The sequence below is a fragment of the Sceloporus undulatus genome, chromosome 1 (genome assembly GCF_019175285.1).
Source record: "Sceloporus undulatus isolate JIND9_A2432 ecotype Alabama chromosome 1, SceUnd_v1.1, whole genome shotgun sequence".
Classification (NCBI taxonomy): domain Eukaryota; kingdom Metazoa; phylum Chordata; class Lepidosauria; order Squamata; family Phrynosomatidae; genus Sceloporus; species Sceloporus undulatus.
This window is the reverse complement of record NC_056522.1, coordinates 43,314,360-43,336,418: the sequence shown is the minus strand read 5'-3', so window position 1 is coordinate 43,336,418 and position 22,059 is coordinate 43,314,360. Positions and strand designations below refer to the sequence as shown.

Below are 22,059 nucleotides of genomic sequence, written 5' to 3'. Positions count from 1 at the left end.
TTATATCTGAGATCCTAGTCCCAAGGGGTGTTAGATGCTATCTTGCAATGTAGCAAGATCTGATGCACTTCCCAGGAACTGACAATGAGATTCTAGAACGGCTGATGGTTTTAACTTCGGGGCAACAAAAACAACAGTTGGATTTAGGACAATTGCAGGGTAGATGGATAGGGAAGTTGGCTGGGAACATGGCAGGGATAGGTAGGAAGTGTTGGCTTTCTGTCTTCACCTTTTGTTTGTAGCGTAAGAAAATATGAGAAAAGCTGAAGGGAGAGGACAAAGTGATCAGTAAACCCATTTAGCCTTTATCTTGATATTACCTGGGTCCTTCACATGCCTTTGGGTCTTGTGTCCTTCCCGTGGGAAATTCACCTGGTGTTCCAAAGGTTATTGTGATTGTTTAAGAACATGTCTGGCTCCAGATATGAAAATACAGAGACCCCAAATATAATGTGGGGTATGTTAGCTATGCTAATGTGGCTTCCTGTTACAGGACAAACTTTCAGGCCCTTAAATAAGGGACATCTCATACAATAATGACCAACTTGGTCAGATTTAATGAGACTAGATAAATCAATGGAGGTCAGAGCCCTCAGTGACTACTAGTCAAGATGGCTTTATATCACTTTAAGTATTAGAGGCACCATTTCTGTGTTATCAGTTATTTGAAACCTGGAAAGGAAGGGTGTAGTTTCATTCATGTCAGCTGGTAAGAGATTGGCTACTCTTGGAATAGAAACTTGATTAGATAGGCCTTTCGTCTGTTTTAACAAGGCTCTTCCTAAGTTCTTAAGTTCTTGCCTTGTTAGCCCTTTTTCAGCACTTCATTTGTCATAGGCAGGCAGACAGACATTTAGTGGCTCCTTGGAAAATTAGCATTTCCTTCTCCGACAAATAACAGAGAACAGAAAGAATGATACGGTCACTGGGCAGTTCTTTCACTCCTATTTCCTTCTCTCACCCTTACCTTTTCCATCTGAGTTGTGTACATATTTACCTTTGCGTGTTTCCTCCCACTGTACAGGTGCCACTGTGCCAAGCTGTGTAAAATGTTTGCTTGCTCCACTCTCCTCTGGTCACTACACTGATTCCACTTGCATTTAAATTTTAAGATTTGTTCTGTTTGAGTGTGTTATAGGTAGCTCAGCATAATGACCAGCGCAGCAATTAAATTGGCCAAGGAAAAGGAAGTATTGGAAGGCTTGGGCTCCAATGAAAAGGCAATAAAATACTTAAAACAGGATTTTGAGGAGCTAAGAAGGCAGTGCCTACAGTCTGGTAACCTATTCAAAGATGAAGAATTCCCTGCTTGTCCATCTGCTCTTGGCTATAGAGATTTGGGTCCTTATTCTCCCAAAACGCGTGGCATTATCTGGAAACGACCAGCGGTAAGAACGTTGTATTCTTTTAATAATCTTCTGGGTTTGGAGAGCATTCTGTTCATCCAAAGGGTTGTCTCCAAACTCACAATGATTGTAATAGAGCTTTTTTTAAACTTAGGAAAAGGTATAATGTCCCTACAATGGCCTTCGCCTTGATCTTGAAGGGTTAATGAGAAACAAAAATGCAGATGCTTCTTTCTAGAGGTTTTGTTCCTCAGGAATTGTTCAGGTTACCAATCAATGTATCTAAAATTAGGGACATTTTTTGGAGGGTCAGTCTCTGAATTAAGGGACATATATTATATTACATGGAAATGTGAAAATAAAGTGCATGTATTTATGTTCCATGGATTGTGACAGTAGAATAAGGGACATCTGGTGACATTTTGAGTTAAGAATGTCTGGAAATATATTCTTGTAGGATTTCCTTCTGTGCCTTTCCAATTTCTGAGGTTTTAATGGGCTTGCACTTTGAAGAGCTTACTTTAGAAGCTGTAATCTTTTCAAAGGCATATTGACGCTTTCAAAGTAGTGATAGGCGAATCTGTCTATTCTGGGTCCATATAATTTTTGTTTGTTTTTATGCATAATTCCATTCTGTTCTCTTTTGGCATTCATTTGCAATTTTAAAAAAATCTGGGAAAATGCATTTAAATACATAAATCACTGTATGTTGTTCATTAAAGCAATGAATATTTGCTCTTGATATATGTATATTAATGGGTGCTTTTCTCTAAAAATATGAACTCAGATGCATATTTCCTATCTCTATGTATATCTGCATATATATTTTGATACATTTAAACAGCTAGGGCTAGCCCACGGACCTCCAGATGACCACCCAGAGAGTAGCAGATGACTTAGAGATGAATACTGTGGCAAACATAGTGAGCTGGCATTAATACCTCAGCTGGTTTGGATGTCTCAAAGTAGATGCTGCTTGCTGTACCATCTTTCTTACTTTAAGAAAACCTCTTTATAGTAAGTGGGCATATACATGATTACATAGATTCACTTTATTTTACATTAAACATGTATTATACAGAGTCTGGGAATACAGACAGTACAAAAAGTATTATGAACAACTCAGACAGATGGAATTAGAAGCCAATTAAATGTTGTGGTATGAAGGAAGGTATGCTTATTTGGGAACATTATATGATTTTATACACCAATAATAGACATTATGATATGATATTACACATCATGTCACTAATAATGGAATTAGGAGATCTGTAGACAGATGTTAATTGATGTGTCTGTTGGAACTTTGTTGTTTTATTAGTTTTTTTTAAAGATAAATTCAATACAAATATATTTTAAAAAATGTATTACTCCTTTCTACAACAACACGATCCCCCTGGGACAGGGTGTGTTAGGCTCAAACACATGAATAATATGAAGTGATGGTGATATTTTGACAAGGCTTTGTCGGATGCAAGCATCTTGGTCTATTCTTCATTGTTCAGTGCACATTTGCAAGGCCCCAGGCTCCTGGCTGGCTGATGATTTGTTCCATCCCTTGCCTACATGCTAGAGGCAACCAGCTGCTAACCCCCTGCGTTGCTGACTCATCTCAGGATCTGACAGTGTGATTTATTTGGGGAGAGGAGATCTGATTTTTGGGTAACTCCTAGGCAAGTAATTTTGACTTCATGCCTGGAAAAAATGCCACCAAGGTTTCATTATGTTTCCCACAGTACGCAGAGCCTTCACTTTTACCATTTAGAGCAGTAAGCAATATGCTCAGACCAGTAGCAGGAGCTACTATATATATATATATATATATATATATATATATATAAAGATTTTATATTTTGGTCCATGGAGAATGTGTGTAGATTGGATGCATATTTCAGCAGGCCTTTAGTACTTGGTTTTTGGTTTGCTGGTTTTCAGTGTTTGAGATCTAACACTCTGAAATAGTGAGTACTTAAAAATTTAATGAGATGTTTTCACAAAGAACAGAATTGCAATTTTGTTTTTAATGTTGTACTGTATACTGCTTTGAATTAATTTCTTTCAGAAAACAGGATAATGAATACTGTAGTAGTGATTGAAGGAAAGTTCTCATTTCTCTAATGGAGAGAAATAGTATTATGCAATTCTGCCAGAAGAGATGGGGCAGACATCCAGGCTTTCTTCTTAGCAGGAATCCAGGGCTCTTTCTTAGCAGAATGAACAGGAATGCTCTCAGATGCATCAGGCCTATTACATTTTGAAGCAGATGTTGTCATTAGGTGCCATCATGTCAGCTTTGACTGATGGTAACCCTATGAATGAGAGACCCTGTTATTAGCTGCACTGCTCAGATGTATCAAACTTTGGACCATTGGTTCCTTTATTGAATTAATTTATCTGTAAGGCAATTTTAATATTTTCCTATTGCCATTAGCTTTGTCTGTCATTATTATAGCAATAGCATTTACAATGCTATACTGCTTCATATTGTACTAAGCAGTCTCTAAGTGGTTTACAACATGTAAATCAATTTCCCCAGCAAGCTGGGTAATAATAATAATAATAATAATAATAATAATAATGATTTATTTTTAGCCCACCCAGTCACAAAGAATCCAGGCGGGTTACAACAATAAAATACATCAGATTACAGTGGAGTTAAAAAATAAATAAAATCAAACTCTAGACCTACCACCCCCCAGTATTCATTTTAGTGACCTACGAAAGGATGGAAGGCTGAGTTAACCTTGGAGCTCCTCAGGATTGAACTCATGTTGTGGCTGTAGTACTGGCATTTACCCACTGCGCCACCAGGGCGCCCTTATCATTGTTGACTTTTCTGGTGTCACCCCCCCCCCAATAGTATGCCCAAACTATGATAGCTTCATTTTAGTCATTTTACTTTCTATTAGGAGTTTAAAGTAGATTTACTGTAGGGCCCATTTATTTGTCTTTTTGATGATGTACAATATCTATAAAACTTTCCTCCAGCACCATATTTTGAATGGGTTGTATTTTTTTCTTCCTGTCAGCTTTCTTCATATTTCAGTTTTCACATTTCAGCTGTACATATAAATTTGAAATATCATGATATGGCTGATTCTGACTTTGGCACTCATAAGTATCTCTTTAGTCTTGAGAAAGTGACGTCCTTTACCATTTTTAAAGTTTCCACCCCATAACACTGTTAAATCCAAAATATAAAATAACAGCACTACTATTTTGTGGTGTTTGGAAAAAAAATGATAATGTGGCACAACAGTGTAAAGAAAGGAATATTGTAATGAACAGCAAGTAGAAAACAATATTCTGATCAGTATTGTTATTAAACCACTTTCGCTCTTTAGAAAGACGATTCTGAGGACTTCCACACTCTTCTACAATTTCATTAGCTACAATGTAAGTTATTAACTAAATATGTGTGCTGATCACTTTTTTAAACACAGAAAAAATTAGCTGGAATGGATATTTTCAATGATCTTAGTGTTTTTACTGGTTTTAATAATTTCCTGTTTCGAGAGATAGGTTGTTTGTTGCTGATTCTATTTTGCAGCTTTGGCATTTTTGTCCATGATGTTTTTACTGAAATTAAATTTATTAGCCATAATTCTCTCTGGAGGAATGACAGGGCAAATAATCTTTTAACTAAATTATCAATGGAAACAGCCATAGGGATAAAGTTGGAAATGTTTCAGGTATACCACTCTCAGCAGCTGGAAGGAAGAATGGAATATGCTCCCAACAAATGGAGTATGAAAACTATTTTTTCAAAACTATTAATGCATGGATTGATTGAACCGATCCTTTCTCTTAAAGCTGTGATGCAAGGTAACTAAAAAACCAAGTACCAGTAAAAACACAATTAATTAGATGTATTAAAATAGAAATTAAATAATACTATCAAATCACAAATTAAAAAAGCAGTACTAAATATTATATATAAAAATTAAAAATTAAAAGCCTTTGCTTACTGGAGGAAAGACAACAGCGAAGGCACCAGCTTAAAGTCTCCCAGAAAGGATTTCCACAGTCAAGGTGGAGCTGCCCATGAGAAAGTCGTTTCTCATATTTCCACAGAATGTTGCTTCTGACAATTGTGGGACTAAGAGAGAAAACATGCAATAATGAATAACACATGCATGTAGTTTATGTTGGGGTGTATCCACACTGCAGAAATAAAGCAGTTTGATGCCATTTTAACTGCCATATCTCTATCCTGTGGGATCCTGGGATTTGTAGTTTGATGAGGTCGCAATTCTGCCAAATCTTTGGTGAGATAGAGAGGGCCATTCATGCAATCACTCCTAAGCACTAGTCTAGTGTTGCAGAGCTTGTAATTCATCTTGGTTTACAGAAGATCTATCGGCAATTAAACAGACTGCACCAAGGCTAGAGTGCAGGTGGTGCAGGTCATGGGTTGAATATGACTGAAAATTGGGAAGGATTCTTCAGCTTGCTTACTATGCTGCAATGATGAGCAGGAAAAGAACTTATTAAGCCTCCTCTATTTTTTCTTCAGAACATTGCCCAGAAGAGCTTTTTTAAAGTTGTGTAGAGCCAATGGGACTCAGACTCAGAGAGGCCAGGATCAGAACCACCCTTGATTGCCACTGTGATTAACTTGCCAGGCACTTTGAACAGAAAGTAGTTTGTATTCAACCAGTGTCTAGTGTACCATCTGGTCAATTTTCTTCAGATCAGTTTCAGTTACAGCCTAATGATGCAGACAACATGTTTGAATCATCATGTCCTACCACTTGTAGTCTTGACACTTGCCCATCTTAAGATTGGTTGGGCAGGAAGGGTGGCAAACCCCTCACTATGTCACTTGTAGTCTTGACACTTTCCCAACTTAAGATCGGGTGGGCAGGAAGGGGGGCAAACCCCTCACTATGTCACTATGTCTCCGGAAGAGAATCTCCATGGACCCAGAGGTATGTGAGAACTACTGCCTCGTCACTAATATCTCTTATTTGGGCAAGATGTTTGAATGTGTGGTGGCTGGGCATCTTAAGACATTCTTGGAGGAAACAGATTAACTGGACCCATTTCAGTCTAGCTTCTGATTATCATTAGCATATGGTACTGAGACAGCCTTAGTTGTTTTGACTGTTGACCTACTCTGGGGTAAAGACAGGAGAAGTGCTACCAAGTTGATCTTCCTGGTCTGTCAGCACATTTCAATACTATTAATCATATTGGATTAATGGACTGGCTCTGGAACTGTGCTACAGTGGTTCCGGTCCTATCTATAAGGTCAGTTTCAGAGACTGGCATTGGAGGTCTCCTGTTCAGCCCCACGGTCATTGTGTTGTAGGGTGCTCCCAGGTTCCATCTTGTCTCCCATGCTGTTAAACATCTACATGAAGCTGCTAGGAGAAGTTATTAAGGGTTTGAGACAGGGTGCCATTGGTATGAGGAGGACACTTACCTCTATTCCTCCTTGTCATCTGAGTTGGTTGGGGCTGTGAAGGTGTTGGAGCAGTGCCTGGATGCTGTAATGGTATGGATGGTAACCAATAAACTGAAGCTAAATCTTGATAAGATAGAGGCTCTGTGGATTGGTGGTTTTTGAGTTTGAGAATTGGGTAGGGTTTGATGGGAGTGCACCTTCCCCAAAGGAGCCGATGCATAATTTGGAAGTACTTCCTCCTAGATCCAGCTTTATCAATGGAGGCCCAGATAGATTCAGTGACTCAAAGTGCTTAGGGCCAGCTTTGGCTAGTCTGCCAGCTATGCCTTTTCCTGGACAGAGATAACTTAGCCACAGTATTCTGTGTATGGTAACTTCCTGATTACTCTAAAATATATAGGGCTGCCCTAGAGTAACTCAGAAACTGCAGCTAGTGCACAGTACAACAAACTAGACTACTCACTGGACCTCCATGAAGACACTATATAACACCATTTCTGAAGGAATTGAGGTGGCTACCAATATACTTCCAGTCTGAATTCAAGGTCCTGGTGATAACATTAAAGCACTAAATGGCTTTAGATCTTGAAACCTGAGGAATCTCTAGGTCCTCCAGTGTGACTGTATGGTCAACATCAGCAGAGTCATGCTGGAGGACCTAGAGATTCTTAAAGAGAACATATTAAAGAAATCTGTGAATAACCAAATCTACAAAAGTCAAATCCACAAATGTGGAGGGTCAACTTTATTAGTCTGAGAACTGAGATATTGGAGTGGCCCTCCTCTGTAGGGGAAATGCATTGTGAGAGAACATGGGAGAAGGTCTTCTCTGCAGTGGCACGCCAGTTGTGGAATTCCCTTCCCTTGGAGGTCCAACTGATGTCAACGCTGGGATAATTTCAGTGTCAAGTCAAAATCTGGCTCTCCATTAAAACCTTCATGCATCAGAGATTTTATCCAGGCTGATTACATTATTGATTGAAAATGGTTTTAAACAGGTTTTATATTTCCTGTTTTTTAATTGATAATCCATTTAACATGTTTTTATCTTTAAAAAAATTAATATTTATTGTTTTATATTGATTTCTTTTGTACACTGCTCTGAGATCTTTGGATATACGTGTAACGTTTTCCCAGCACCTCACAATTCCTTCCTTCTTTGTGACCCAACACCCTTGTGGGTTTTTAAAAGTCAGTAACGTGGATGGATGTTAAAACAAAGGCCAAGAGGATAGTTAAACAAGAATAAAAGTATATTTTAACACAGAATAGGCAATGGTAACTTTCACATGAAGTTGTTACTATGTCTTCTTTTGTTGCATATATACAAGTCTGGTTTTAACTTTCCAATAATAACTCAGCCGCATAGGCTAAGCTATCACTCAAGAAATTATGTAACCCAAACCCCTCTTTCTAGTCTGGTTACACTGAGTCTCCCCTCTCTAGACTCTCCAGAACTAATACTGTCCCTCTCTGGACCTAACAGACCCCTCCTTGGTCTACTATCAAAATATGGTTCCCTCAGTCTCTGATCCTAACTATCTCCCCCACTGAACTCCAGCTTCATCCCTCAGGATTCCAAACCCTAACTGACAACCCAATTGCCAAGTGGAATGTTCAAAACTCCTCAGCCAGCTCCTGATTGGCTAGTGGATCTCTGGCTTCTGATTGGCTGGTTTGTAAGTCAGTTCGTCACACTGCTCTGAGATCTTTGGATATAGGGTGGGATAAAATTATTTTAATATAAATAAATAAGACACCCTCTCCTACTCCATTAGGTTCATTTGAAAAGTAGTGAATTACAACCATGGTCATTAACAAAAAAGTAACACTATTTTAGCTTGTGATTGCCAATGTAATCCATTAGAATAAGTTACTTCTGAGTTCTGCTTTTGTGAGATGCGAAATCTGTAAATATCCTAAAGGTATCAGAACCTGTCTGATCTGGGAAGCTAAGCAGGGTCAGCCCTAGTTAGTACTTGGATGGGAAACCACCAATGAATTAACAGTGCTATAGGCTATATTTCAGAGGAAGAAACTGGCAAAACTGCCTCTGAGAATTCTTTGCCTAAGAAAACCCTGTGAAATTCATCGAGTCCCCATAAGTCAACAAGTGACTTGAAGGCACATACACAAGTATAGACTGTTATCGGTATGAGAGTAGACTACAGCTAAATCTACAGGGGTGTGTGTGTGTGTCATTTTTATTGTTTTCAGAAAGGGTGGGACAAATTGTTTCATCTTACTTTGGAGCACAACTTAAACATTTTCAAATCACAGTGACTCAAAGCAGGACAAAAGAAACTACTATCACAAGATGACTGCATCCTGACTTCCTTAGAACAAGTTTGCCCAGAAACCTCCCCCTGTTGTTTGTACTGTAGTCTTTACTAGGGAACCTCTTGCAGTGAAGTGTGAAATTTGTTTCCTAATGTGTATCCAGATTCAGGTGCATTGAGTATTCCTTTCCTAAGAAAACCTTACGTGAAATTCATGGGGTCACCATAACCCCATGATGGCTTAGAAGTCACATACACACAAAATCTGTCACCTGAGGTGTTCACTTTATCAGGGCTAGTCAGAGCAAGAAGAAGGGCCCTCCCTCCAGTCCATCTGCCCTGGTCCAGGCCTCAGAGGGAGAGAAGAACCAATAGACTCGATCCCCTTCCCAACCACCATTCCCTTCTCTTTTGTGTCATGTCTTTTTCAATTGTAAGCCTGAGGGCAGGGAACCATCACAATAACTATCTATAAGCCGCTCTGAGAGCCTTTAGGGCTGAAGAGTGGGGGAGGGTTGGGTTTTTTAATTGTATTTTTAAAATTGTATGATGATGTAATTTTATATTGTTGTAACCCACTTTGATTCCTTTGCGAAAAAGCAGAATATAAATAAATACTACTACTACTACTACTACTATTATTATTATTATTATTATTATTATAATATAAAGAAATAAATTGAGCTAGTCTTACTTCTAGTCACAAGTCTCTCTTTCCACACTGTAGGTAACTGAAATGTAACAGTAAATTTATGAATCTGCCGAAAGTGTTCATATTTGGTCCTGATTTCACAGCAGTGATAATGACTGTGTTAGTACATGTTAGATGTACGATTAAGGAAATACATGATATAATAATGTTTCATTCAACTGTTATTTTCAGGAGCTAGTCCCGAATCCTCAGTTCATTGTGGGAGGAGCCACTCGTACAGATATTCGTCAAGGGGCACTGGGTGAGTAGGGGAACACCACATTTTGGGATATGTGTATTGTTATTCAGAGAAGGTGAGGGGAGTTGGGATCATCACCAACTGTGTCAGCATCTTTTAAATGTTTGGGGAATTTGTTTAGCTCACAGGACATTTGCGAGAGGCTGGGTAACCTGTGTATACTGATCCTAATTGTGAGAGTACTCCAGATTTAACATATAAAGAAGGTTTTTGTTTTGAAATAACCAAGAATGCAATGAAACACATGACAACAGTTCAAACAGACAATCTAGAGCTGACTGAAATAGAGCTATAGAAATTGGATAGTGGAAGTTGAGGAATGTAGACAGAGTGATATTTACCTGTCCTGAAGAGGAGACCATGGAACGCAGGGTGTGGTTTAGATGAAGTCTGAGGATGCCATAGTGAGTGAAGGAGACCCTATATACATATGTGGGGCTAGAGCTGGGACTGATATTTGTACCTGATTTCTAGACTCTAGGGATTCTTGGGGATCTTGCAGTATGACAAACACCTGATGGTCTTCACCTGGAACCACCTATGGGATTCCAGAATGACTGATGGCTTTAACTGATTGCATTTAGAACAACATCAAGGACAGGGAAATTAACTGGAAACATGGGTGGGGGGGGGGTTGAGACCTCTTTTGTCTCTTGATGCAAGAGGATGTGCAGAAAGCCTGGGGGAAGATGGAGTGATCAGTACACGCATTTAATCTTTTTCTTTAACCTTTTCCCTAGGTCCTCCACATGTCTTTGGGTCCACATTCTTTTCCTATAGAAAATTTCTCTGTGTTTCAAAATCATGGTGACCTCTTAAAATATGCCTGATATGAAAATATGAAGGGCTCCATATACAACATGGGGATGGAGGTGTGCTAACAGTTTATAGAACAGGGAGGGGAGGAACTTCAACATCCTCCAAACCAGAACTTAGAAAAATTACTGTTTGGAGTACAACCCCCCCCAAGTCCACTCCAACAACCATGTTGGCTGGAGGATTCACAAGTTTGTACAAGCAGTAATTTTCCCATATTTAGTACCAATTAGAGAACAAGTGTACAAAGGAGCATGAAAACAAGTCATACCAGAGGTTTTGAACAAATAAATATTGAAGGACCAATATAAATCTAGTATGTGAAACTCCAACTTTATTGCTTGTTTTGCACGAGCCCTACTGACTAGACTTTGCAACAAAAGCATTCCTAGCCCTCATACTCATCATCTATTAAATGTTTTCTTTTCAGAACTTATATACTACATCTAATTTAGAGGAATATGAGACAGTCCACTTCTAAGGTCTCTCTTCATTAAATTTTATTTCTTTGTCAATAGCAAAAGTCAGATGAAATATCAGCTCAACCAGTCTTAAGAGAATTTAAGAGACCTAAAATACTTTACATACACTGTGTGAATGACCTTTAAAAGAAAAAAGAAAAAGAAAGAAGCACACACCAAAAAGCCAGAGTTCACTTCCAACTAAAATACATTACCATGTGCAAAACATGCAGAGGAACATGTATTTAACGAGGATCTTTGGGGACTCTTTGCATTTGAGCATGCGCATTAGTCTTCAAATGGCCAATGATAGGGTCTTATTTTTAAATTTTATTTTACAGCTCTTGCCATTTAAATTAAATTTGAAATCATTTTTGTGCTTCTCTGCCGTTAACACTTATTGAATACCTTGAAGTGTAACAAAGCAGTGAACACATCTACAGTGGCAGCTTCATTTTCAGAGCTTGAAAAGGTTAGTTTTGGGGGCTGAAACTCCTAGTATCCCCAGACAACAGGATTACTATGAAGTTACTTTAAAAAGCAACTTTTCTAGGCTCAGTTTCTTTGGAAATATAAAGTGGATCAATCTTCAAGCTGGTCCTTTCTACACATGCTGGACTGCAGTGTCCATAATCCACAGGCAGCATGGCCAGTACTAGGTCGGATAGTAGATCTCCCACATCAGGTCTGGTTTGACTCTAAGGCATAACAAAAGTGAGAAGAGCATGGCCAAGTTTTTAAGAAACTCACTAGATATGTGTTGGAGCAGGTGTCATCTGGGAATATCAGTCACCACTGAACAGTTATAAAGTGATAGGATAAGGACACAGATTGAAGGAGAAAATAGTGGTGTGGAGGATTTCAGATGATCCTTTTTCAAAATCAGGGTTTGTGTGGTTGCTAACAGAATAGACCAAATATTCTCAGGTGCCACTGTAGATGTCATGGTAAATAGACCTTGTAATAAGTTTCTTCAGGTGCAGAAAGAAAACAGAAGAAAGAGTTAGGCACAGCTGTTATCTGTCTGACTCAGCTGCACTCGAGGGTAGGAGTCAAGGCCACCGTGTGTGCTTTTATTAAATTGGAATGTGTAACCAATATGCTTTGCCTTGCTGCCAGTAAAAGCCTTACTGACTGAAAGTGCTGTCCATGTCTTTCCTCAAGCCTTATAAGCAGATCAGCAACCTGTGTATTTTAAAGGTGGTACGTTGTGCTTCTGCATTCTGCACATGCCCTGGGTAGATATGACTGACTTGCAGTGACAGTAGACTCAAGCCATAATATTGTTTGGAGGGAGGGGGAAACAATCTAAACTGCTCAGAGATTGCCAGACTCTATAAGACAACAGGCATCACCTAGTGGTATTGGCTCTCCTGGTGTGAAGCATATGTATTCTGATGGTACACAAAGTGTTCAGTTGGGGATACAAAGACACATGTGCAAAATCTTCTCTAGAGGCAGACTGGCATTGGTCTTTTGCCTCTCCAGGAAAGTCATTCGTTAGCAATAACAGAAAAATGTGTGTGTGTATGTGTGCGTGCACACACACAGACCCATTGTTTCTTCACTTTATAAAGTAAACTGATCTTTTGAAAAAACACACTTAGCTTGATCAACGTTTGCTGGGAGCCAGATAATTCAGAATCTGGCCCATTGCTTGCCAATCAGCCATTCCTGGAGTACATAGTGCTGGAATAGAATAATGTTTTACTTAAGATCAAGAGGTTAGTAAGTTCACATATGCCATCAAGTTCAGCTCTTTTTTGAAATCTGATCTTTGTAGGAGACTGTTGGCTTTTGGCAGCCATTGCATCTCTCACTTTGGATCAAGAAATTTTAGACCGAGTTGTTCCCAAAGACCAAAGCTTCCAGAAGGACTATGCTGGGATATTTCATTTCCAGGTACCCTTTCTTCTCCATTTTGTATGTATTTAGTAATAGTATCAAATAAAAGGAGAAAGATACTCCAAACAAAATGTAGCCCCCTTTACCCAATGTGATGCCTTTCAGGTGTTTTGCATTGCAGCTCCCATTATCCCTCACAATTGGCCCTATTAGCTCAAGCTGATTGGAATAATCTCCCCAACTGTCTGGAGAACACCAGACTGTAGAAGTCTAGTCTATTGATATTGAAGGTTTAATCAGAGCCATTGTGTGAAACAAATTTGAGGATGATCAATGCAAGATAAAGATACTGATACAAAAATGGATTCATTGGTCATCAGTGGATGCAGCACATGTTTTATAATAATGAAAGCCTATTGTCTTGACTACCATGGTGGGCCCCATACCTGTCGAAAGAATACCTTCTAGAAGCCCTAATTCTTCTCAGGTATGTGTGCATTGCCCACTCTAATAAAACAATGCCAAAGGTAAGGTTGTAGGTTTTATATGATGCCCATAAAGCTTAGACAAAGGAAAATCTTCTGTGCAGAAGCAGCTCATTCTTCCCTCACAGTTAGGCCAAAGGGAAGAATCCTCCTAGTTTCCCTATAGGAAATGCTGTGATCTCATTGTCTTATATCATGCTGTGTCAAGATGAATATTCCACTGATGACTGCTGTAGTATTGGCTCTTCAAAGTGCAAAGTAATATTTTCTTACCTGTTCTAGGTTGTGTGATAAAGTTCTGTGAAATGTGTAGGTTATCATGATGGTAACAATTATCACATCTACTATAAGCAGTCTAGTAAAAATTGTAAATCCAGTGTCACATTACATAAAAGGTGGAAGAACTTTCTTCCTCTGATATTTGCTGGAGATGGAGTGAAAATTGCTTGGTTTGGATTTTAATATGAATCAACCTAATTTGTACTTCCTAAAAAAATATGGAAGCTGGAGAATATTGTCCTATAGTTTTTGCATTGGCTGGTTATTCTTTGCGATTTTATCATTTGATACTGTCTTGAACTGTTTGTTCTTGGAGTGTTTTTGCTCACCCTGATTTTCCTCCACCATCTTTTTATCAGATCTGGCAGTATGGTGAATGGGTAGATGTTGTTGTTGATGACCGGCTCCCCACCAAAAATGGACAGCTCCTGTTTCTCCACTCTGAAGAAGGGAATGAGTTCTGGAGTGCCCTGTTGGAAAAGGCTTATGCTAAGTAAGCTATAGTTCATTGTGACATAAGGCCTATTAAAAGCTGCCAGCATTCAACCTACCAGTTGTATAGCCTGCATATAAATATGCCTGGCTAACCCTCTGGGGGTGGGGAACTATTATGTAGGTAATTCTACTAAATACACCCAATATAATTTGCCTTTATTTCACTACTATTAGTGTAATGATGTGGAGAGTGGCCTCATGCCCTTTTCTTGCTTTTCTGCTTTTCTTACTATTCCTTCACTGTAGGTTGAATGGTTCCTATGAGGCTCTTACAGGAGGATCTACTGTAGAAGGTTTTGAAGATTTTACTGGTGGTATCTCTGAATCTTATGACCTGAGGAAAGCTCCACCCAACTTGTATCAAATCATACAGAAGGCCTTGCGAGCCGGTTCCTTGTTGGGCTGCTCCATTGATGTAAGATGCTGGTGTTCGTTCTGAGCTCTGACTTGTGCTATAGATAAATTTCAGATTAGCACCGGGTGTTTCTGCCAGTGAAATAAATGGGAAACTTTCTTCTGAGAATATGATTGAACTTGAGGTCAGATGAAGCAGGATAGTGGTCCACAGCTAGAGAAATTGTTTAACTGTTTTGCTAAAGGTTTGGTGTTTTGAGGAAATTGCCAACAAAGGCAATTGCTATCCTTCAGTTAGGGGAGAAACAGATGGGTAGAAAAAAGTGGCTTGAAGCTGCTTTTTTCAAAGCTGCATTGAAACCCCACTAAATGCACCACCCACTCCCGAGGTAGCTGGAGTGTGCATGGCATGATCACGTAGTGTGGCTTGGGTACTTATTTTTTTTTACTGTTCGCCCCACCATCCCTACGCACCTTCGCAGGAGCAAACCACTAGTGACTGCCATCCTATTGGAAGGCCGTCCCTGTGAACCAGCACACATTCACATGTGCAGTGCTTCACTGAGACAAGGCATCAGAGCAGAAGTGTACCCACGCAGATGCTGGCAAGGTATACTATCATATCCCCCTTCACCCCATGCCTTTTCTTTGACTGTCTGTTTTGTGTATGTTGTACACATCTCCATGAGAGGTGCCACAGTTTCACGTTTGGGCATTTCCACCCTCACAGCTTGGGTATGGCAGCTTCATCCCTTTTAAATGTGCTCCGGCAATGGGGCGTTTACATGCACAATTGGAGTTAGGGTTTGGAAAGAGTGGTTCTTTAGAGCTGCCCTAGTGTAGGTGCATTTATACGTACATGCAAAGGTGTGCACTTTCTAGGAAGAAGCAGAAAAATCCAGCTCCATTTTAGTCCAGCTTTTCTCTTGTAGCTCGGCCAGGGTGTGCTTTCTGGCCAGCTTCAAGGTGTGCATCATCTAAATGTCCCGCCTTGAAGCTGACCAGAAACCTGCTTATTTTGACCGTCTGTTTTGCCCCTTGGTCACTTTTTACAGATATTTTGTGCTTCTACAGACAGAAGGTTCTTACTGCTACCAGTGAAAAGTCATTGTACACCTATTATGTCTTGTCTTCTGTAGCAGATGTTTGTCTCATAAAGAAAAAGAGAGGTAACAATGGAAAGCAATGCCTTCTGGATAGCCCTTGTTCTCTGTAAAATGTATGTGAATTGGCAGTGCAACTGCATGATAAAAGTCTAATTTGAAAGCACTCACAGTATCCAGAAGATATTGCTGCCTATCTCTGAAGTCACGTGTGTGTGTGTGTGTGTGTGTGTGTGTAGGTTTGTTTTCTGCTGGCAGAGGGCAGAACCACGTCAAATGGTTTTAAATTGCAGAAATATAGGTTTTGATGGAGCATTAGAAGGAACTTCTTGACAGAAAATGCATTCAACAATAGAACCAATTATCTAGTGATGTGGAGCATCTCTTACTCTGGACATTTTTAAAAAGAGACTAGACTGTTACCTTTACAGCTCTGTGATTCTATGATTCTAAGACTAAGGCCTGTGCAGATGTGGGGTTGTGCCATACTACTAGCAGAAATTAGCCAAGGCTTGGGAGAATTACTGAAGAAAACCAAAGAAGAAAGCGCAAAGGCAGATTTGCCACAGAACATTCAGAAAACAAAAGTAATGACCACAGATGATTTATGTAACTTTAAAATATATGATAAAGCCATTGGAATAGTTCAAGATATTCTGTACCTTGGCTCAGTTATTAATCAGAATTGAAACTGTTGTCAAGAGATGAGAAGACTAGGACTTGGAAGGGCAGCTAGACAAGATATATTTAAAGATATGTAATTGTTAGCATTGACTGTGCCATTGTATTTTCAAGTTCTATGTATGGTTGTGAAAACTGGACAATGAAGGAAGCTAAGAAAGCTGATAGGGAAAAAAAATCCAATTCATTTGAAATGTGATACTGGAGAAGATTCCTGTGGATACTGTAGATGGCTAAAAAGACAAATGAGTCCTAGAGCAAATCATGCCTGAACTCTCCCTAGAAACCAAGATGACTATACTGAGACTGTTGTACTTTAGCCATATCAAGAGAAGACATGACTCACTGGAAAAGACAATGTTTGGTAAGGTAGAAGGCGGCAGTAGGAAAAGAGGAAGACCACATTCCAGATAGATAGAATCAATCAAGGAAGTCATGCCTTGACTCTGCAAGAGCTGACCAGGGGTGTTGACTGCAGGGTGACTTGGAGGTCTCTCATTCCTAGGGTTGCCGTAAGTCAAGGTTGACGTCACAGCAGTTAATGGCCTGTACTCTCTGCATAAGAGATGCATATATCTTAGACCCCCAAACAGAATCTTACTGAGGAAAATTGGTGTGTGTGTGTGTGTGTGTGTGGGGGAGTTTCAGAGAAAAAGGAGTTGGTAGGATAAGGTAGAAACATCCTGTTCCCCTTCTGCTTCTCTGTTACACATTTCTCCCTCTGAAAGTTGATTTTCAGTACATCAGTGGTTCCAGATCCTTGGGTGCCATCTGGGAGGAAAGGATGAAGCAGCTTAGATTTTAATTCAGCTCTTTATCCCTTCAAAAATATATATAATATATACAATACTTGTTGTCCTATTTTTATATATACTAGTAGTTCAAACAGGGTATATATTGAATGCTGGTGTGTGTGTCTTCTTTTAGACATGTCTGTTTCATTGCTTTTGTACCACTTTTGTTATTTTTGATAATTTATGACAGCATACAGTGAGTATGAAAATAGTTGTATTTAGGATGCACATGAATATGGCGCACTAAAAAAAATAAAGATCTGTGGCATATAAATTGTAAAATGCATTCACACAAAGGCAGGGAAATGCATTTTAGTTATATATATCAAATGGGTAGAATAAAATACATCTCTTTCTTTGAAAGGAAATCCTTCCTGAATTTGCAGATGGCACAAAATTGAGAAGAACAGCTAATACTTCAAAAGACAGAAATACAATTCAGACAGATGCTGACAGAATTTTTAAAAAAGCAAATGAGATTTATAAAATGAAATATAACAGACAAACATAGTCTACATTCAAGCAAACATTGCCTTTTAAAAATCAACCAGAAAAATCAATGAAAAGAAAATGCAGATGGGATTCAGGGAAACACAATAAAAATGAGATGGGGAGATTTTCAGATCCCTGTCCTCAGCAAGTATGGGCATCATGTTGGGGATGGCTAATCTAAAGAGTCTAGATAATCTCCAGGCTGAATGTAAGTAGTGTGATTGAGTTGCAGAAACAAGTAAAGCAGTTTTAGGTTTTATTAAAAGATTCATATATGGAAATACTCCAGTTCACAAGACCCAAGTCCAAGTCACAGGAAGTTGGAGTTCCATTTTATTCTACACCAGACTGAGCACAACTGGAGTACTGTGTCCTGTTCTGGGCATTTCAGTTTAATAAATGTGTACAGTAGATAAATATAGATAGGTTTGATTCAGAAGAAGGCACACATAGGGTCGAACATGGGGAAAACAAAATCCTGTGAAGAAAGACTGAACATTTTAGATTGGAGAAGACTAAAAGGGATTGTTGTTGTGTGCCTTCATGTTGTTTCCTATTTATGGCAACCCCAAGGCAAACCTATCATGAGGTTTCTTGACAGTGTTTGTGCAGAGGGGATTTGCCTTTGCCTTCTTCTGTGGGCGAGGGAATGTGACTTGCCAAAGGTGACTCAATGAGTTTTCATGGCCAAGAGGGGATTTTAACCCAGAGTCGTAATCTAATGCTCAAACCACTACACCAAAGCAGCCTTCAGTAGTGGGAAGCCATCATATAGAAGAGGACAATTGTTTATTCTTTGCTGCCTCAAAGGGTAGGACAAGGTCTAATGAGTTTAAATTATAGGATGAGGATTGAAGCGGGGTTACAGACTAATAAACATCTTGGCATAAATGCAATTAATAGATCCAGCTATAGTAGAACAAATGAGATTTAGATAAGCATTGGCTGGCCATTCAGCAGTTAATTCAATTGATTTGATATGATTAAAATGGGACTACTTCAAACAGAAGCTGGACAGTCATCTAGTAGGCATGCTAAGGTGGTTGCATTGGGCTGGTGACTGGATAACAAGGTTTCTACTAATACAGTACAATGATTCTTTGGTTATAATTCTGTTGAATATTGCTTTCAACAATAATTTTATTTCCCTAGATTACCAGTGCAGCTGAAACAGAAGCAATCACAAGACTGAAACTGGTCAAAGGTCATGCTTACTCTGTTACTGGAGCTGAAGAGGTAAACATCATCTTTCTTTTATAGATCTGCAATGAAATTAATATTCAATAATACTTCAATTTTATTGATATGGTTTCCATTCTATCCTTTCCTTGCAAAACATATTCTGAACATTTAAAGTAAGGTTTTTCAAAGTAATTGCCAAAACATAGGGCATATCTACACAGGTCATTTGCATCGTCCACCCCTTTATGTTGCCCTGTCCACATAGGGCAAGGCCAAAGGCGCAATTTGACAGAGGACTGCTTCATGTGGGAAGGGCAGTTCCAAGGAGAATCCAGGCTTTCCTTCCCTTAAAGTGAATTTAAAAATCCCTCACCATTTGCTCCAGATCTTCTCAGAAAATCTGGAGCACTCAACTCAGAGGGAACAACTTGTAGCAGTGATGCTAGCACCGGACAGCAAGCAGCACACATGGTAGAAACAGCTGCCCAGCACCACCACTATTGGCATGAATTATTCTCTCTCGGGTCATAATACAGTGCCCAGACATGTGATTGATGCTAGGCACCTGGTTTTTTTTTGTCTCGGAGGGAGTGGCTTCGGCTGCTGGCACTGCCAGCATTTAGCACTGCAGGATGCATGTGTGGACAACTGCCTGGCATTGCTCTGGAATGCTCAGGTAATGGGGAAGTCAAGAGGCATTGGGGCCATAATACTCTGGGAGTAGCTTGGAGTATTCTGGCCAGTGTAGATCTGCCCATAAAATCACAATAAAACCTCATCATAAATCCAAAAAAGGAAAGTGAACAGCATTTTAAGATGATGAATAAAAGTTCCACCCACCAGTGTAAGGATGATGGACAAGAGAATACATTTCCCAAGATATATGTTGAAGATATATGTATGATGGTTTGCTGTTTATTTCTGAAGAATTCTGCCTTTAAAAACATGCTACTGTGAGGCCTGTACTGGGACAATAGGTGCATCTGCTGTTGCAGGGATGGTGAATCACTGTAGACTTTGCCACTGCTCCTCTTATAGCTGCTCTGATCTGCTGAAGCAGTGTGCAGCCCTAGCAGAGCTCCCATTCAACTCAGAGTCACTGTGGGAAAAGGTTAGTAAAACTCCTGAGTGCATTCACTGACCCCATGTGTAATGATGGTTAGTCTACTGGCCTTTCATCAACTACTAAACGAAGGGTTTCATGATGTCTTTTTCAGTTTCTATTGGTGATTTCACAGATTCTGTTCTGACCACCATTTCGAAAAAAGATCCTGACAAGTGAAGTTGAAGGCTTTCATGGCCAGCACCCATAGTTTTTTGTGGGCTTTTCAGGCTATATGGCTATGTTCTAAAAGAGTTTATTTCTGACATTTCACCAGCATTGGAAGATGCCAGCCAAAAATGCTGGCGAAATGTCAGAAACAAACTATTCTAGAACATGGCCACATAGTCCGAACCCCCCCCCCAAAAAAAAACACCTTATTGTGACAAGTGATATACAGTTGGCCCCCAACATTTGCAGCTTTGACTTTTGTGGATTTGATTATTCACAGATTTGATTAATATGTTCTCTCTAGGAATTTCTAAATCCTCCGGCATGACTCTGACAGATATTGACCATAGAATAGTGCTGGGGCAGTGATTTCCACACTCTGGTCTTCCAGGTGTTTTGGACTTCAGTTCCCAGAAGCCTCAGACATCTTGGCCAATCAACTGGGATTCTGGAAGCTGAAGTCTATAACACCTAGAGGGCCAGAGTTTGGGAATCACTGCCTAGAGAATCCTAGAGAAAACAGTTATCTAGGCATTTATAACTGTGAATGCAGTGTGATTCTATGGTCAATGTCTGGTGGATGTTGCATTGTACAGAGCTGCATTGGAGAATGTAGAGATTCCTACAAAAGTTTTCACTCAGGTAAAAACAATGTTTATTTGTGGTTTTCCCACTTTCATGGGAGTCCTGTGCCCCTAATCTCAGCGAATGTGGAGGGTCCACTGTACATTGTTTTTGTTCTCAATGAAGGATAGTCAGTGTGATATAATAGCATGAAATCAATGAGTGGAATAATTAAAGTCTGCAATTTTGCTTGTGGTGTTTACCACAGGTTAATTACCGTGGCCAGCCAGAGAAACTAGTCAGGATAAGAAATCCATGGGGTCAAGTGGAATGGACTGGAGCCTGGAGTGATAAGTATGTTATTGTGTTCCATATTTTCTTCCTTTGATACTGGGTCATCATCCCAATGTTGTATATTTTATTCATGTTTGAATTGTAACATCTGAAATGGCATTACAGTTGGGCCTCTGTATCCATGGATTCTGTATCTATGAATCAACTATCCACTGCTTGAAAATATATATAGATTTAAAAAAATCCACAAAGCAAACCTGGATTTTATTGTTTTATATAAGGGACACCATTTTACTATGCCACTGTATATAATGGTATTTGAGCATGCCTTCTCAGATTTTGGTGTCCACTGAGGATCCTGGAACCAAACTCCAGTGGATACCAAGAGTCCACTGCAATTTGTCTATTAATTCATTACAATTGATATTTATCCTCCTTCAAAGGATTTAAGATTAGTATATGTGGGGTTAGTTTTATGTGTGGCATGGAATATGTGGAATTATTCTTATTGGGATTTTACTTATGTAGTGTGGTGTGTGTAGTTGGTGTGCTGTTTTTAATGCTTTTATTTTTTATTGAACTATGTTGTGGTTTTAACTGTTACAATACTGGTATTATTTAATCCTGTTTTAACTTTTGTAATTAATGTTTCAGTTGTGTCCTTTTTAAAATATTGTAAGCTACCTTGAGTTCCATTGTGGGAGAAATGTGGGATATATATCCAATAAATCAATAAACAAATAAAATATTCCATGTTAGCTTTCTAGAAACGCTGAGAAGTTGGTTAGGTCAAGATATGGTGACTAATTCATGGCCAGCTGGAGATTTTTTATGTCTCAGCAGACTTTGGACTAGTGTCTCGCTAGTTTAAATATCAAAGGGAATTGATTCCACGGCTACATGCAGTGTTCCACCTGTGAGATGCACAACTTCCATAGTCTTATGTATTTTAAGCA

General features: G+C 39.3%; 1 protein-coding gene across 1 annotated transcript in view; it reads left to right on the top strand.

The window, feature by feature from the left end:
- The first annotated feature begins 1,151 nt into the window (after positions 1 to 1,151).
- CAPN8 (calpain 8) overlaps positions 1,152 to 22,059 on the top strand; it is a 58,401-nt gene continuing 37,493 nt past the window's right edge. Inside the window, exons 1-7 of the mRNA XM_042475155.1 lie at positions 1,152 to 1,388; positions 9,919 to 9,988; positions 13,046 to 13,164; positions 14,231 to 14,364; positions 14,613 to 14,781; positions 18,943 to 19,026; positions 21,078 to 21,163. Of these exons, the coding sequence (XP_042331089.1) occupies positions 1,152 to 1,388; positions 9,919 to 9,988; positions 13,046 to 13,164; positions 14,231 to 14,364; positions 14,613 to 14,781; positions 18,943 to 19,026; positions 21,078 to 21,163 (899 nt within the window). The remainder of the gene's footprint in view (positions 1,389 to 9,918; positions 9,989 to 13,045; positions 13,165 to 14,230; positions 14,365 to 14,612; positions 14,782 to 18,942; positions 19,027 to 21,077; positions 21,164 to 22,059) is intronic.